Source organism: Ischnura elegans, chromosome 1, assembly GCF_921293095.1.
Source record: "Ischnura elegans chromosome 1, ioIscEleg1.1, whole genome shotgun sequence".
Lineage (NCBI taxonomy): Eukaryota > Metazoa > Arthropoda > Insecta > Odonata > Coenagrionidae > Ischnura > Ischnura elegans.
This window is the reverse complement of record NC_060246.1, coordinates 92,265,906-92,284,991: the sequence shown is the minus strand read 5'-3', so window position 1 is coordinate 92,284,991 and position 19,086 is coordinate 92,265,906. Positions and strand designations below refer to the sequence as shown.

Sequence of the window (19,086 nt, the reverse complement as noted above, 5' to 3'; positions counted from 1 at the left end):
TACGTGCACGCCTATGATCCAATTGCCTCGAATATCGAATCCTACAATTTTCATTTTTTCATTGAAAGCGATAGAAATTTTTCAATTTTACCATAAAAAGATTAAATTAAAAAATTTCTACACAGAGAAGTTAAAATTTACAAAAAGGAGAATTGATAGTAAGAGGAAAATTAATCTTAAGACTGTTATTTCAGTTCTTTAAACCTGAGAAAAAGTTTTAATGGAACCCTCAGAAAAATAGTACAATCGATTGCTTTATAAACTGAATTGCTTGGACTAAACTTTACAAACACATTTTTATAAAAAATCACCAATAAAACATCATTCTTCTTAGAAAATAATGTTATTCCAAATTTCTATAGTATTACAAAAAAGGCATCATAATCATCATCTGCCGTTGTAGCCTCGATGTGGGAGTTTCAATGGGCCACGTAACTACTTTTCCCCAACGCTTCGTGCACCGGTTTGACCATTCCCTTAGACCTCCATAGGTCTTTAGCCGTATTACAGAGCTTCTAGTTTAAACGGACTTTGTAATCGTTCACTTTTTTTTCTTCCATAATGTACTGCGAGCTTAGAAATGTCTTGTTTTGATCTTTTGTGTAATTTATTTTATCGAATATCTTTTTTAATAATTTTATTGATATGGATGTTGTAAAATAATAGTAATGCAGTAACTCTAGACAAAAATATACCTAGTAATATGCTTCAATGTCCTATTTTCATATTTTTTCTGCAACCATGTGCGTTCATAACGGAACTGTTAACCGCAAGCGGAGAGGCATGCCCTACTAAGGTACCCACGTGGCCAGTCCTCGGACGGATCTCGAAGGAAGTTGGCGGGTAAGAGACGTCGTAGAGAGAATTCACACATTCTTGGGGTTTACGGTCAGTGATTCAACCTTAGGGTCCCGAAGAATAGGTGAGGGTAAAGCTCACCCTATACAAAGCCAGCTCGTGCTCTCCAAAGCCTTCTCTCCATGCTCGTGAATACTGCATAATCTGGGTAGGAGGGCCTGTTACTTTCCCTAGACCACCTCAAAGTTTGAGGGTTCATGTCGAGGAAATTCAAAAGCATAAGATGGGTTAACGCTCAAATTTTAATCATAAATTCATCATTCCTCACCTGATCATTACAGACTGCAGCTACTTTTAAAAGTTAATTTTTTTGGATTGTCAGCGTGAGAAAATTTTGCTCAAAGCTGCCCAGGAACCTTTTCATTTTTAAGAAGTGGTACTCATCCTTCCAGCCATAATTTTATGAAAGATATAGATCGAAAATAATGGCATTCAGATGATATTAAATTAACACAAATCGTAAAAGTAACTAGTTTTCAAAAGTTAGTTTTTGGAATAGTGAATTTCTCTATCAACTACTCACATATCTTAGGCATTTAATATAACTTGCATTCGTTAATTTTTTCATTAACTTCCCCAATTAAGGATTCCAAATAAAGAAGGAAAAAGCTCTCGAAATTATAACCGCTTGAAGCTCATTTTTTCAAATAGTTTCATGCCCATTATTGACGATGTAATTTCTCAAAGAAAACTAAGTGGACACATCAGTGGTGTCATGGCACTGGATAAGAAGATACAGTAATATTTAACTTATAAAAAAATAAAGGACGGCGCGTTCCGGCACTGTAAATTTTGACATGATACCACAGGGAGACATGGTACGATTTTCATTAACGAAAATAAGGAATAAATTCAAAGACACCAACCTATTTTCTTCATAGACTAACTTGAATGTTGCTTTTAATGATCTCATGAACTCGACATTTCAAAAAGACGAAATTTAGACAAAAATAGGAAAATAGGAATACACGGATCAGATTATAAATGAATACTTTTTAAACTATTAATTAATTCTAATGAATAGAAAATTAGAGTAGGAAAATACATATGAAAGCAAACCACGTACTGATTTAAAATTTCATTTAGTGAAAAAATGCTAACGACGCTTAATGACTTTCATTTTACAACATCCATATCAATAAAATTATTAAAAAACATATTTGATAAAATAAATTACACAAAATATCAAAGCAAGACATTTCTAAGCTCGCAATACATTGCGGAAGAAAAAAAGTGAACGATTACAAAGTCCGTTTAAACTAGGAGCTCTGTAATACGGCTAAAGAGCTATGGAGGTCTAAGGGAATGGTCAAACCGGTGCACGAAGCGTTGGGGAAAAGCAGTTACGTGACCCACTGAAACTCCCACATCGAGGCTACAACGGCAGATGATGATCATGGGAGTTCTTCCGGAATTGCACGGGCAATGTAATGCAAATAAATTGAAATACTCCCCTAAAATGATCAATGTCCACATTAATTTATTCTTCAGCATCAACTTCCAGCACAAAATTGAAATTCTGAGACTTAATTGCGATTAGCCCCTATTATTTATTTCTAAAGTGAGATTAAGGGCCGGCTTCCGAATGTCCGGTAAGCGCCAACCGGAAAATAATACAGCTGTAACCTCTACTTGAGGATGTTGGAAATATACGTTCTTCCGAATGACGTAAACCCATGAACTCAAATGGAAGATTTTGTTGATTCCGATTTTCGCTCTCTGAAAATGTTGAATGAGTGTTATGAAAATGGCCCTTCTTAACCATCTTCTTCACTGATTATTTTCAATTATTACACCACAGTTGCTGCACATAAATCCACTCTCATCTCTCCGTCCCCATTAACATGCTAATTTTTCCTGTCCATTCTCGTCTTTTGACGAGTTCTGGGCCTGTGCAGGGGATCAGTATGAAAAAGGGGAAGCAATAGGATTTCTTTCGATTTTGAATCGAAATGCAACGATTGGCTACGCTTGATTGTAACGTCACCGTCAAGCAAACTAAAATGGGAAGGAAAAAAAGAACTTGAGGATAGTGACCATGACGAAATAAAGATCCACCCGGACATCTGATGACGATACAAACGTTCTGCAAGGGCGACAACTTTTAAATGACGACTAAACTTTTTTCGCTGATTTGATGTCATGTATGAGGGTCAGGAAAGTTTTCCTCCCACAAATCTAATTTACCACAATTATGTTCTATTCATACATTTAACTGCGATTCCGCATTTGAGTAACCCATTCTATTAATTCTCCCCACAAAACTATAGGGGCTACTAGGGTAGCTAATGGTCATCTAGAATTGCATGACAATTAAATGTAAAAAAAATTGAAACGACCTAAAATGGACATTGACGATATACAATTATTTAGCCTGTATTTTCCGCAGAAAATTGAAATTTGGGATATAATTATTGTGATTAACACCTACTATTTATTTCTAAAGTGAGATTACGGGCTACATTCATAATGTCGGGTTAGCGTAAACCGGAACATGAAACAGCCGTCACCCTAACTTGAGAATACACTGGGGAGAACCCTTAGATAGACTAAGACATAGAATCTAAACTGTGCCAGTAGATACTTAAAAATCCAGTCTACGTTGGCGTCAATGGTAAATATTGAATTTAATCCATCCCATGACCTCCTAACCTAATAAGCGTTTTTAAAATCGTATCCGCGTAGTTCGCCGCACACGAAAAGTTAGCAGACATGAAATTGGCTTCCCTGACTAAGAATGCATGAACGACTTTCCCCTTCAAGAGCAGTACTGGCCCAGAAAGTTCCGGAGTCGAAGTCAAAAATCGACAATCACGAGCCAAGCTCCATTTTCCATTCCAGTAACGCACGCCATCAACACACAGAGTAGGGCTCAGTGACGAAAGGAGTACCTACGTCGAAAATTATTGGGAGTAGGTAACACTTTTCTTTCCTTCACTCATTAATACGAGGTCGCTAACGACTGGCGCACACGAATACACCCAACTGAGCAGCCTTAAAAAATGAGAGTTGGCTGACGGGAAAGTATTGAGTAATCCGAAGACTATTTGGCATCGTTTCCGAATCGATCCTTCCGGTAGTAATGCATGAAAGAAATCGGTCGTGGTCGTGGAAATCAGGGGATGAAAATACAGTTTTATCACTATAATAGCAATGGCAATATGCTTTCGACACCTTTAATTCAAGAAAAAAATTAATATTTGACGCACACCAAATATGTAACTGTAATTATGAATGATTAAAATGTTGACGAAGACAGACCTTAAAAAATGAAATTCAGAAATATTATACTAAGGCTATTTAATGAACTTAGACGTCCTACTGAAAATAATATTGACGTCACGATGAACTAAAAACTCAGCAGGATAATGATGTCAATGATGGCAATTAATTGAACAAATAAAACATTTTGATGGAGGCTCAATAACACAAGACGTGAGAATCAAAAGAACAGGAGGAGCGCAGCATATGACAATAAAAAGTCTATAACGACGAATTTCATCATGATAGGCAGCCATCAATATCCAAAATATGAGAAACCACTGAAGCGTTTGGCGCATAAGGAAATAAATAGAAACTGATTCGCGAGCCACCCTTATAAAAATGCTAACTCACACAATATCAAACAAATTACCATAATAATCCGGAAAAAAGTTGTTGTATATTACTTTGGAATGAAAATGAAAAGAATGGATTTTTAGAATTAATAAAAAAAGTATAAAAAATAATAAGTAAATTCAAAAGATATACAGGACAAAGTATGGGAACGTTTCCGTAAAAATCCACTCGAGTGAATAAAATAAATAATTGGCTAAGTTGAAGAGATCGAGTACCACAGGCACACAAAACGAGTTCTTTATTAAAGATCCAACAGCATCAAGTTATGAATGTCGCACAGCGATGGATGCAGGAATTACGAGGAGTAAAATCAAATACGGAAGAAAGAGGGAAAGAGTGGGTCCGGGTTCTAATCCCGGTAGTGGCAGAGATTCTTCAAATACTGCCCCATCTATATTGCATACAATAGGGTAGTTTCCTTCATCAAAGAAAACGAAAGGCATTGATTGCGACTCGTTACCCACCTTTAGTGTATTCATAATATACAAATTATTTAGTTTTAGATATCCCAGTTTACACGAATGTTAATGGTCAATTTTATCCTCATTTGAAAAAGGCCAGATTGGCGCCCATGCGATTACACTCCACGTGACGTCACAGGGACCTAGTTTCTATAAGAGTAGATAGGAGTTTTACATCGTCTGAGATTACCAATGCATGCATGAGGCACAGAGCTCAAGGAAACATGTCTTAATAATCACCTATTAAATCTGCATACGGTAGGAAAGTTTCCTTCGTTTGATAAGGCATTAATAATCCTTATTTAAGCCAAGCGCTACCAGCTAGCAGGGTACTCTGCTACCTGCTAGCATCCTCCGTCGTATCAGTGCTCAAAGCCTCGCCCCAAGGTCACCTCACTTGCGGCAGCGGGAACCAGAACGACGTCACACGGAGTTTTCCCAGCATTCATACTTAGCCGTCACGTTTTCGCGCGGTTGAAAACTTTCACTTTTCATTTAATCGCGAAAAATAGATATCGTCATTAAAAAATCTAAAAGCGTGAAATACGTACTCCAGGAGTATTAATCTTTCGATTAAGGGAATAAAAAAATAATATGAAACCACCCTATTAGATGAGGTCATTTCGAGTACAGCACTCCGTCAGCCGGATGGGACGTTAAGCCGTTGTCCCCTTGGCGTCTTCTGTTAGAAGCAGTCTACTGCCTACGCCTGGTTTTTCTCCACCCATCCCTCCCTATCCTTCCTTAATGGCGCACATGACCTCAGCTTTCGATCGCCTCCTCCAATACCATTCCAAGCTGCTGCCCAATTGTCGCGAGGTGGTGACGTCATCACAGTTCTGGTTCATTCACTCGTTCACTGAGGACACTTCATTGATAGAAAGAATATCTCACAAGAGTGTAAACAACCTCGAAACATGCTAGACCGATACGCGTAGCCGAAGAGTAGGTTAGATGCGGCTATCCGCTCCGAGTCAGTAACGTCATCACCTCATCCGCGAAAGGGTTAACGCAGTCTATTTTTCGCTACGAATAATTCGAGAAATGGGCGTACGATAGTAAGAGGAAAACATACAGGTCCTTCTATATTCATACTGCATCATAATCGACAAGAAATAATAATAATTACAATGACGATAATATTAAATATTTATTGTTCCTTAAACAATTTAAACATTTCTATAGCATAGATATAAAAACAATTATGGAGCTCTAGGACACCCAAGAGGCAATTTCCTGCTGTAAGGCTCACCTTCAGCAATACAATCAAAATTCGTGCATATTGTTGCATATATAAGAAAATAGGTGAACGAGCTCGCTGCCACGCAACGATGGAGACAATTCTGAAGAAGACGATAGGAAAAGGAGAGAGAGAAAAGCGGAAAGAGAAGGGTAGGGGACGGTAGGGGAGGGTATTGGGGTGGGGATGCCCCCTCCACATAAGAAAGGGAGAGCACGGGGGCATTAACCTCCGCATATAGGTCTATCTCGGATGCCGCCAGCCGCGGAGAAAGAAAAAAAGACGCCACCGACAGACACACACACACACACGCGTCCATATCCGCGTCCTTCGCTCGCTCACTCGCGAGTGAGCGCTAACACGGGCAATTCGACTCGACCCCTTCAAACGCCTCGAGCACACCGGCGAGATGCAAGGGACCGATTTCGGTATGGGATATCAATAGTCAACCCCCTCCTCCTCTCATAATCAATCTACCAGTATAGATTCATTAATTCATAGCCATTAAATCCCAATATTGGAATACTTAGGCCCTCTTTTTCTGATTTTGCCTATCCAGTTCCTTGATGTTTCCCTCATGTTCTTCTTAATTGAGTCCCCCAGCATTTCCCTCAAGTCAACCATCTCTTGGTGTTCCTTGGGGTGATTTTCCATCTATTTTTTCCTGTCCCTCGTGAAAAGACTTATACACTTACCGAATGAAATATCTTCATTACTCACATGTTTCATTTCACACGACCGTCATAATCTGGTTTAGATGCAGGAGATATCATTTCTAAAATACACTAGGTCGGCTTGAACAAATTTAAGAGCTGGTATTGCCCGTAACTATACCATATGATGTCGCACCGCGGTGAGACAGGTCGCGTAAAATAATATACGTGAAATTTACAAAGATATATTATTTAATACGATGCAATTCCACCATGCCTGAAACTATTGATTGATCTATCCACAGTTCACTTTATTTTCTTTTCTTCAATAAACATCTTCGTTTCTCTTTGAACCTATTCCATTACCACGCCCAGAAAACACACACGAGAGCATGGATGCTTGCTTAAATCGAAATGTACACGAGAATAATGACGAATATTTTAACGAAAACTGGATATAGCGTGGTGGATCGGTGGGTAAAGAGGTTAGCTACTGAACGAAGGGTCTCTATTATATTAGTAACCTCTAAACAAGTGTTCGGGAGGACGAGGCAAAGGGTCAGGACCCCATTTGTGTGTGGCCCATTAAAAAAAAGTCGAAACCATGCTTCTAGCCATTTTTTTCCTTCGCCACTGTGACCGTGACAAATACTATTTCGGGCGAATTTTTAATACGCATTGTTGCACATCGCCACAAAGCACCACTTAATTTGAGGTACAGTAGCCATAGCTTGCATAGCAGTTGCATTTTCTGCAGTTCAACACCAACGAATGCCGTGGTAAACAATGAACCAGCTACTCGGTAAGACATGTGACGTCATTTCCCACAATTCCGCGTTCCTGCTTTTTTCGCATCCGTTCACATTCTTCTACTCTTTTACATTAATTTTCGCCAAAAATACAATTCAATTAACGAAAGCAATTACTTACCACGTATATATTTACCGAAATAATTTTTCAGTACAATTCAGGAAATTGGTTCGTAACCTATTAAATGCATAGAAAGCATACGTTTTTAAGGAAGGGGCTGCGTGCCCTCTACTCCTTGACAACGCCCATGGCATGTGACAGAATTTTTTGGCACATTACAAGTTCATTGGCCAACTGAGTAAAAGGCACTTTTCCACGAAATTTGCTACAGCATGAAGATATTTCTTTTAAAGCAGTGCGAAACGCAAATGATTAAAAAATTATGTAATCTAGTCGCTCAAATGGAGGTTGATTGTGATGAGGAAAACTGAGCATGAAGCATAGAGTAGTAACTAATGAGTTTCCGACAGACTTTTTCGGTTAGAAAGCGATTATTTAAATTTTAGCTTCTACTCGGTTATTGATAAAACTCGATTGCCCTCTTCAAGTTGATTCTTGATATAAACGGATAATAGACACAACATTTCATACATCATATACGTGGTTTTTGGGCTAAATAATGAGTTTATGAGGAATAGAAATGAAAAATAATAACTCCCTCCCCTAAAATACATTGGTAAAGTTGCACGAATTCATTTGCGATGGAACCACGTATCCAAGAAGCCCGTCAACGAGAATACGCATAAATCCATACAAAAATGTTTTAAAATAGATAAAGCGCATGAATTGGTTTGGACGCCCCAGATGCTATTTTAATTTAAAGCGCATAAAGTCTAAGTTTTCATAAAGTAAAACAAACAAATTTTGGGAACAGGGATATTTATGTACAGTTTAAGGGGGACAAGAAATCGGGCAAAGGAAATGCCTTAATTACTAATGCTAATATATCCTCCATGAATTAGATACGTAAGAAAAGGTTTGGTCAGATACTCCTAAAAATATCTTCAACTGATGAATTTATCCTCGTGTTGCGTTGACGCCGAGGCACTAAAACGAGCAGAAATGTATTAATTTATAGATAAAGCGCATGAAAGAGCAGAAATGTAAAACATATTGTGAGAATAATGAATTTGGTTTTTACTCATTATTTACTCCCAAGATGCAGCACAACATAATTGACAGATAAAACTTGAAGTCATTGTATCAGCACATACCTATCAACCATTAACGATTGGTACACCTACCGGACCTTTTCTCCCAGCATGTCAATTTTTTAACTACCTCGCACTATTTAAATCCTAATTGGAAAAACGTAGTACGACAAAAGATAATAACTTCTTATGTTGCCTTGATGTTTACAACAATGACGAGAATAAATAAACAAGAACCGCAAATAACTCTCCAGCATCTGAATGCTATGAAGAGAAAAATATTAATACTTGGATGAACAAATTTTACATTATTTCTAACAGTATTCACCGTTGATCTGCATGGAAAAATTTCCGAGGAAAGTCCGGTCTCCCTTCGTACTAAAATGAATAGGTCACACGAAACTGCTTTCCGGATCACGGCCCGAAAATGCGAGATCCATGTTGGAAGGTCCAAATGAGCATGGAATGGATGGCAGACGAAAAAATCACCCTCACTCCCGTTACTTTATTTTCCCCCTCCCATCCTACAACCCTCCCCCCTAGCTCCGCCCCCTTTTCTTTCGGAATGGCTATAGCGGTTATTTTTGTGACGCTCTCAACAATGCCAACTGAGATAACGGTTAATTAATCCCGTCACTTTTACGGGGCGCTTTAACCCTTGCGGCGACGATCTAATCGATAGGATCGAAGAGGTTTGTTAAAACAATGAGTTGAAATTGGAAAATATGCGCTGATTGCATTGCAAGTTCGCAGGATATTACTCAAACCATTACTTCCGGGTCGAATTTCGGGAGAGATTTCACGTGAGCAAGAAGAAAACCACTAATAAATGTTCACTTCGAGCTCTACGGTCTCTAGGGTTTACAGCTGAAAAAACAGTTGTGTAGTTATAGTTTAATTTTGGTTGAAAGAAAGTCTGGAAGGAGAACAAGAGACTAGTCCAACTTTGATAAAAAGGAGAAAAATTAACTCAAACCTGAAACGAGGGGCACTGTTACGCTATTACATCTACTACATTATTAAACGGCTTAAGCGCCCAACATAGATAACAATATACAATCCGTCCAAATAACTCTAATCACTCTCTCAAGTGCCTCTAAATCGGCAGAATATTCATCGGGGCATCAACTAATTGTTCTATAGAAAGTTCGAACGTAGATGAAATAACATCGAAGCAATGGGATGTCTATTTATAGAAGAGAGAATGACCTACTAAGCAGGGCAAAAAAGTATAGTTATTACAGCCCTCGAAAAGACCGCACGAGGCGATCTAATGTCCCAAAGAGATACCCACATGCGTATTTCCCGCTAGCGTTTCATCTTAAAGTCAACTCGTTCATTGCATTATTCATCATTGATGAGTTACTACTTCACGCATGATTGGAGTTCTTCCTATACGTGCCATCACCCTGCATTTTCACCACTGATGCCATTATTGTTATTGATTCGGTATTTTTTTTATTAGTGCTTACTGAAGACCAGAGTGGTAGCGGAGCTAAGCTCTCACCTGCTTAACTAGATATCACGGTTCGAATCCTGCCTGATTGGTATTTTTTAACGTCCAAGGCATGAATTTTTATCACTATCCTCCTCGCTCAATGTAATAGAGCATTAAATGTCCTGATTTCACGAGGAAGTAATGAATTAATGTATGCCAATTTTATTACTAGATTCTTTACGTAAATAACTAATCAATTAAAATTGGTCACCCTAGCAGCATTCGTATTCACAAAAAAAGACTTTTCCCCGTTCGAAAATCTTCAAATAACCGTAGACCTTTTTATCTAAAGCCCCCAAAACGCTAGGTGCTAGTTACGACTTATCTTTTTTGAAGTACAAGTAGTTGACAATGGAAAATATGGCAAACGAAAATCTCTGAATGCTTCATTATTTCGACATGAATTTTAACAGTACATTAAAAAATTTCCCGCTTTATTGAGCCACTATTTAACTAATAACTAGGTTACTTTGCCGAAGAAAATAAATACATATGAGAGGGTGAGAAGGCAAGAGGTAAAAGGATTTTTTTTCTAAACACATCTAGGTACAGAAATTGGTGGAAGAAGTGTACAAAATCTGGTGGCCAAGGGATAAGGGTGAGTTTATGCTTTGTGCTGACATCGAGTGGAAAATCAAACACATAACTAATTATCTAGTAAATATCGTCTGTTCTCTTTGCCTAATTTTGCCTAAGTACCTAGCTCTGATTAGGAAAAAAATCACTTGTATTCCTTGGCTTCTAACCTCCACAAGAAATGATGCAGATTATTCAAAACAACAGATAATGATGAGCCTATATTCAGCCAAGAGTATCATTTTCTGCGCACTCGTAACACCGGTAAAAATGTCCCAGGATGAAATAAACAAGCGATATTGGCGAGTGGAATGTCGTTGCGGTCCAACGCGAAGCAACTAACTAACCGATTGACCCATTGCACCTCAGAGAGGAGGGGCAAAGGGAGGGAGGGGTGGGGGTTGGGCTCGCTCGGGGGATAGAGGGTAGGAGTGCGCTCCGTGCGATTTTGAATTTATTTTTTTACGCCTCGCGAAAACAAAAACAAGACCGTCCCCACCACCAGCGGAGGACACACTAGCGACGCGAAAGAAGAGAGTTCGTTGCCCCGTCAGAGCCGCGCGCACCCCACTTTCCTGCAATATGCGAACGAAAATGGCTTTCTCTGGCTGCTCGAAAAACCGGAGCAATTGGCGAGGTGAGATGAATTCCTGCCCTCTCACGTAGCCACGCTCGAAGCATGGGGTTGCAGACAGGACCCAACCCAGTGCAACGAAAGTTGGCATTAAAAAATTCGCAAACTGAGGGACGTGAGGTATGGCGGTTTCTTGAATATATGCCAAGTGATGTAGGGGCAATAATGGCGTATTCACATTATAAAATATTAACAAAACTTATTATATTCAAATGAAAGAACTAACGCAGAGTGAAAATAAGGTGACGTCAAATGAAATTGGTCTACATCTTATCTACAACTTTATGTATAAAATACTGGCGCAACAAAGCGGAAAATTTTTAAAATTTGTTCCTGAAATTCATGCCGAAATAATGAAAGATTCAGATTTTCGCTAGCCGGTTTTTTAAATGTGACCTTGCACTTCAGAAAAGAAAAGTCGTGTCTATAACTAGATTTTGGGGGACTTCGGAGAAAAAGTAGGTCTACGGTAATCTCAAGAGTTTTGCACTGATGAGAGAAATCTTTTTTATGCAAATCAATACTACCAGGGTGATCATTTTTAATTGATTGGTTATTTAGATTCTGGGAATATGAAATGTTCTCATACACATTACTGTTCTTAAGTGTTAACTCTTTTCTGAAGGGATAGGTTCTATCAGTCATCTCCACCGTACAATACGCCTTTGCGAAACATTCGCACGCTTTTGATCCCTTGCGAATATTTTCACTGCTGCCACAAATTAATTATTTCGAAATTGAACCAAAAATTAGACCGAGGCAGTGTTTTTGCGCAGAAGTTTTCGCTATCTTGCTCCATACTAAGAATTAGATTTTCTTGCTACCTAATTTACATGTTTCGCAAAGTTTTTATGGACTATGTTTCTGTACAATAAGAATCAGCTCACCTCACCAATCAACGTAGCACCTAAGTATTTCATAAGTCGGAATAGCCAAGAACTGTCACTGGATTGAGTCGGATAATTTCATTTCATTGAAGAACGATTCATTCGGGAATGAAAAGTGGCGTTCGTAAATATTTTCTCCTAAACATGCGTGCTGAGGAGTGATAAAAATAATATGCAACATACGATAGAGCAACCTTAGAGTCGTCTGAATTTTGAGATACAACGTAGATGGAAAATAAGGGACGACTTTTGTGAGATATTGCGGTCTAGCATGCGAATAACTAAATTAAATCACCAGCTCATAAGCTCGATAAAGCATAAAAATTGGTTGAGATGAATCGGTATATACGGGTTCCTCGTCAATAGAGAATATTAACCAGTTACAATATTAAATATATTAAAAATGGTATTTGAACTAAGCACTCCAAGAATATATAATGAAAATAATTGACAGGTATGTAAGCAAAACTTACAGTTCACACAAAATATCTTACTACCGAGAACATTAACGACATTTAAAAGCACTTATTGTTCTTTGTAACCCACTATGAGAATTCAAGTCCAGGTTTTGTTGAATATTGCACTTAATACAAAAATGGAATAATTAGTAATTTTGCCACGGCAATACAACTCCAGAATGAATAGCACATGCAGGTATCACCATCTATTAAGTTTCAGAGCAGTGGCGGCTGGTGAACTTTTATTTCGGGGGTTCAACCGGGAGGTGCGGGTAGTCCAACCATAGAGGGAGAATCCCAGGAAAATTTTATATTTTTAGAGCTTAAAAAACTATTTTAAAGCTATTTTGATCCCAATTTGGTTGCTTTGAAAAATATTTAGTTATTTGAAAATAAGTATCTACAATTATATTTTTATGCAATTGATTTAGTTTACTATGGATTGTCGTTTTATAAAAGTTGTACTATGAAAAAGGAAAAATAAGAATGATATTATTTTATTTAAGTTTTTGTGAATTCACTAGCATCCTACAAATGCTTGCATATTGAAATATTTTATACTTAGTTTTTAATGGTAATAGAACCCCAGCATATTTAATTTGATGTACGCACGATTTAGGCAATTGCAAATTCACAAATAGCTATATGAGGCAGGCTCAATGGCGTCTCCCCCCCGAGATTTTTCCTCGCAGGGACATCATGAAATAAAGAAGTTGCATGAAATTTGATATTTTTTAAACTCGAATCACCTCTGAAAATGACACTTTCCCATCCTCACTCTCGAAAGCTGAGCCGAGAGTTGAGATTCTTGCTGTAATCAGAATATCAAGTTGCAATTAATACTTTGGCAATTTTTTTACAATTGTATATTTTAACTAATAAAATCGTACAGCTACAGATATTCTACACAGTTAAGTTACATTCATTGTTAAAATGAGACTTAAACCACACTAATTTTAATAAGAACCTTTAAGCGATTCCTGCAATTGTTGTATGTTTAAACATGAAGTCCATTCTTCTCTCCTTTTTTGCGGCAAAATGGTCAATCACCTTCTCATTAAAGTCCACTATATTGCGGGCCATCTCTTTTTCAATTGACATCATGGTAAGTGCTGTAAGCCGGTCTTCGTCCATTGTGCTTCTGAGGAAGGTTTTAATTCTTTTCAGACATGAAAAACAACGTTCTGCTTCTGCCGTTGTCATTGGTATTGTGATCAGTGCTTTTAGCAGTTTCACCGTTTCACTGAAACATTCTTCTAAATTGTTTTCAAGAAGGAATGACAACAAATGAGTGGCCTTCTCAACCTCTTTAAAATCTTCCCTGCTGTAAATAAGCTGAAGCTCGCATCTTAGTTTATTTTTGTGAAGAAAACCAAATGATTCTATTGTCGTGTTTAGGATATCATCAGGAAACCTTTTTCTATAGCCGGACATATTTTCATTGTCAAACAAGTTTGCTGCAACTAGATGACCAGTGAATTCGAATCTGCGTTCTGCCTCTGCTGCTATAGCGTCACAAACTTCCTCGGCAGCTGCATTTCGCAATGTTTGCCAGTTTTCGACCTTATTTCTCTTTGGTCTAGGCTCTGCTGATTCATCTGCTGTGGCCAGGCTTTCCACACTCTCCCTTACTTTCTGTATTTCTCTTTTGAAAGAGGAAATTGCTTCCTTTGCCCAAACAGGGTATATATTTTTCTTTTGCAGTGAGCTATACAAAATATCTACATGAGGCATAACCTTTGAAAAGAATTCGAGCCAGTATTTAAACTCTGGTTGCTGCAGTTTCAGTTTAAGTCCTTGAGCTTTATTCAAAGTAGAAGTCATTTTGCTTGTTTCTTCAATTTTTTCAAAGCATTCTATTAATTCTTGAATATTTTGGTGAACTACTAATACGGATCTTAAATTGTAGTTCCATCTTGTTGAAGAGCCAGAAGGAAGTCGTTTTCCAACTATTTCATCCAAAATGTCAGCTCTCTGTGAGGACTGGCTAAAAAAGGTACACACCTCTTGAAGATTTGCAAAAAATACCCTCACTTCTTCGTTTTGACTTGTTGCTTGAACCATGACCAAGTTGAGCTGGTGCGCGTAGCAATGTACAAAGTGTGCATTTGGATACTCCGCCTTGACACGTGTCTGAACACCATTGAATTGGCCACTCATTACATTTGTACCATCATAGCTTCGTGAGATAAGTTTGTTTTTGGTATCTCCTAGCACTTCCACAAGAACACGTTTTATGCAGGCGAATAATGTTTCAGCATCATGATGTTTAGGGTTTAGAAATGTCCAAAATCTCTCGATAGGCAACCCACTTTTGAGAACAGAGCGAAACACTACAACCATCTGAGCTTTAGCAGACACATCTGTAGTTTCATCAGCTATCACAGACACAAAATCTGCTGAGCGAATTTCTTCAAGAATATGTAGTTTGCAGACGTGCAGCATACAATCTAACAGGTCATTTTGAATTTCCTTGGACGTACCTTTAAAAACAGTGGCAACTTCCAGGTGTGATTTCAAAATAGTGCCTAATGTAGCTGAGAAATTCACTAATCCTTTGAAAATACCGGGGTTATTGGAGTCATCTCTTTCATTATGTCCACGCAAAGCTAGTTCAAACTCTCCACAAAACCGAATACAATCAATTATTTTTGAAAGGACATACCGATTTTTCCTGACTTGGTCGTTATTTTTCTCAACAATAAGCCTAAAAGCTTCACTGAGTTGTTGCCTTATTTCAGTACGACCTAAGATGGATAAATCCAAGCAGGCATTCTTATGATACAAAGATGTTTCATGTTTTTTTATTTTCTGGGTAAGATGACTCAAGTCTGAAACTCCAGTAGTTGTCCATGTTGTGTCCTTTCCTTTATAAAATAGAAGACACGGGAAGCAAAAGAACCTATTGGTTACTTCACATCCACAAATCCACGAATTTCTATCATACAGATGGGACTTGAATATACGAGTGTAGTTTTTGCCTCGAGAACTTTGCTGTAGACGAATGTCCAAAGGCGGCGTCGGTCTGCCTAGTGCTTTGATTGCACATTTTTGTTCAAGAGTTAGGGCACAAAAGTTACTACTAAGTAATGATGCAACACTGTTCATCCTTGACACGTTTCGAAGCACTAAGCCCACACTATACAGTCGCTCACAATCAACTGAAATAATTTACAATCCACGATGACACATTCAGTAAGGTGAAACACTATTCGTGATACTGACCAATACTGACTGACAGAGACGTAACTTAAAAATTGTAGTAAACAAATGAGTTGCAGCGATATCGTGCGCCAGCTGTTGACAGCTCTGTGCACACTTATCCGCGCGCATTAAAATCAGCTTCAAATATCGCCACTTGCGACGCTAACGAGCAACGGTATCCAGAGTCCTCTATTTATAAAGTGAGGGAGTGGTGCTGAGAATCCAATATAGAGGACTCTGACGAAGAGTAATATAGAGAAAGAGTAGCGTCGAGAACAGCCATTCAGAGGACTCAGAATACCGTTGCTTGTCAGCGCCTCGAGTGGCGATTTTTGAAGCTGATTTTAATGCGCGCGGAGCGAAAACAACTCTAGCGGCGGACATGAGAAACCTCTTGTTGTGCAGTTTACGGGATTGGCAGACTCGTGAACCGTTCGGACACGTTCGGTTACTCTCGGGAGAAGTCGGTTGTCGCTGCACTGTCTTTGCAGCTCCGAGACCATGTTATTCCGCCGCAAGCCCCCCTCCCTCCGGCAACCCCGCGCCTAAGTCAGGAGGTTCATTATTCCTACTGAACTCAGCACAGCTGAGCACAGCAGTCGACAATTGTAGAGCTCACGCGCGGTAACTTCAGCCCTCTTTCAACAATTTTGAAACGTATTTAATGAAAATTTCCAAGATAAATCTTACAATTCCGTTTCCGTTTAGGTAAATGTCAAAGCAGCAATTTATTTTGGGGGTTCACTGAACCAGTGAACCTATAGCACGAGCCGCCACTGTTTCAGAGATAAAAATTTAAGTAATAAAAAAATAAAGAACGGGAGAAAAAGAATATGTATGCACTGAGCAATAATTGTTCCTACCTGTGAACTAGAATGCAATAAACGAGCTCGATGGAGGAACGAAATGGCCCCATCCATATCCAGCCTTAAGAGGGGTTGTGATTTTTTTTCCTTCTGATGCAGATGTGAGGGGGAGGCAAAGAGAGGCATTAGAGTCGTGGTCACGTGTCCTCACTCCTCCTCCTCCCCCTCAATCCCCCCACCCCAATCCTCTCAAACCTCCCCAGCACTTTCATATTCCTGCCTCTCACTCTATGAGCTTCATTCTCACACGTGGACCCAAATCCTTTCCGCAGGCGGTCCACGCAAGAGCAGCAGAAGCAGGCGGAGGTTTTATCGCAGCCTCATCTGGCAAAGGGACAGAACCGTCTCGTTCCACCTCAAAGTTCTCGAGAGCGTAAGTATATCGGGGGGATTTTAAGCTTGGGTGTCATGGCTCTTTTAATGGAAAATAATTAGCCCCATATGTAGAAGGATGCTTCCACGGAGTTGTGCAGCTGGGTTTCCGGGTTGTACTCCGCGTTGATTCGTCTTCGTGACTGAGAGTTTCGCCGGTGTTGCAGCAGGCGTCGTCAGGTTTGAGTGTCATTAGTGTCAATTAGTCCCATATTTTTTAACACGTAAATAATTTACATTAGCGAAAATTGTTTTTGATCCTAGATATTAGGTGAGTTAGTACACGAGGGATGCAGCACGGCACTCGCAAAATATTAGGCAACTTCCACTTTAGAGATAACTTAAACTCAAGCGGCAACTTCCATCCCAATAGCTACTTCAGAGTCGACTTTCTCCTTACAAGCAATTTCCAATCACCCAATTATGTTTCTAGTGCAGATTTTTCGACATAAACATAAAGAGTGGAAAAATAAGTGTTTGATCGTACATATAAACTATATTCAAAAACAGCGAGCGTACAACCTTATTTGTCGCATTAACTTTGCATCGAGTAGAAAAAATTTTAACGACGCGATTAAAGTCTTTCGAAAACACTGATAAAAGGATTAGGAAGGTCCATCAGAATCAAACATTTTGAGCCAGATTCCATCCCTCAGTTTCCCACGACTTTAATATCCTAACCACAGAATAGGGACCTATGGAATTCGGTAGCACCTTATTCTGATTCCTAACCATTTATAGTAGACTACAGACTATATTAATATCTTAAAAAAATTGCTCCATCGAGTATAGAACAACTAAGTTGCATTTCTCCCTAAACATAATGCATAGCAGTTATTTCGCTTTAAATGTAATTCCTCACACTGTCGTGTAAATATTTTACCTTAACTGATTAGTAACAGCACTAGAACTTGAGGAACTATTTTATGTTCATAGACGTCACTTCATTTTAGGAAAACGTAACAAATCTTGGTTACGAATTTAAAATTAGTTAGAAAACATTTAATTTTTAATGCTGATTTTTGTTTATTATTATTAAGTTTTTCAGTAAGCATCTCCGGTTCTTACAAACAGGAAATTTTTCCGTATTAGCCGAAGTTTTTTATACGAATCGAACCCCAACGGGCAGAAAGGACTGCCAAATTATTATTTCCAGGGCAAAACTAATTATTCATATCTGAGGAATTCGTAACATGTTCAAGTCTAGATCAAACTTGCAGCAAACTTACGATAATCTTAAAAATTAAGGCAAGAGTTTTAAGTGAAATTTAAACCTGGAGCAGACTTACGTATTCAAACTTGAAGTAGACTTGTGTGGTGACCTGTACCAAACCTGTGCTAAACTGATGAACTCGATAAGAAGGCTAGGCACTCGAATTCCTATTCAGTACCATATGTCATAAACGGCCAGGCACTATGGAACCGCAGCAAGGCAAAACCTTTGACAATGGAGTCGAGCTAATATACATCGAAATCACAACATCGCATTACCCAGTAACAGGTTCGTGGCTTAAGCTTGAAGATACCAACCGTCAATTAGAAAGAGAATTCATATTTTCCGGTATCAAGGTGTGATTTTGAAGGTTTCCATCACAGCCTAATATTACAACGTTTATGATTTATGTTTTAAATTTAATTTTATGACTTATAATTTATGATTTAAACCTTTCATGGCGAAAAATATGAGAGGACTTCTCTCGCGCTCGCCACCGGGTAAGAAAATAAAAGGCAATTAACGTTTCGGGTTACGACTCGTCGCCTTTTCTCAAGGCTAATAATGTGAGCTTCAAGTGACTGCTG

General features: G+C 38.7%; 2 protein-coding genes and 1 long non-coding RNA gene across 8 annotated transcripts in view; 2 read left to right on the top strand and 1 right to left on the bottom strand.

Moving 5' to 3' along the window:
* LOC124165975 (adenylosuccinate lyase) overlaps positions 1-19,086 on the bottom strand; it is a 400,694-nt gene that overhangs the window by 232,582 nt on the left and 149,026 nt on the right. The gene's annotated exons all lie outside the window — the stretch shown is intronic.
* LOC124165979 overlaps positions 1-19,086 on the top strand; it is a 52,342-nt gene that overhangs the window by 12,937 nt on the left and 20,319 nt on the right. For all 6 annotated transcript variants that reach the window (XM_046543576.1, XM_046543551.1, XM_046543569.1 and 3 more), the window contains exon 6: positions 17,187-17,287. In XM_046543576.1, coding sequence (XP_046399532.1) covers positions 17,187-17,287 — 101 coding nt within the window. The remainder of the gene's footprint in view (positions 1-17,186; positions 17,288-19,086) is intronic.
* On the top strand, positions 16,617-16,814 carry LOC124166185. Its single transcript, XR_006866426.1, has 2 exons — positions 16,617-16,672; positions 16,757-16,814. It is a non-coding gene; the product is annotated as an uncharacterized LOC124166185 (long non-coding RNA).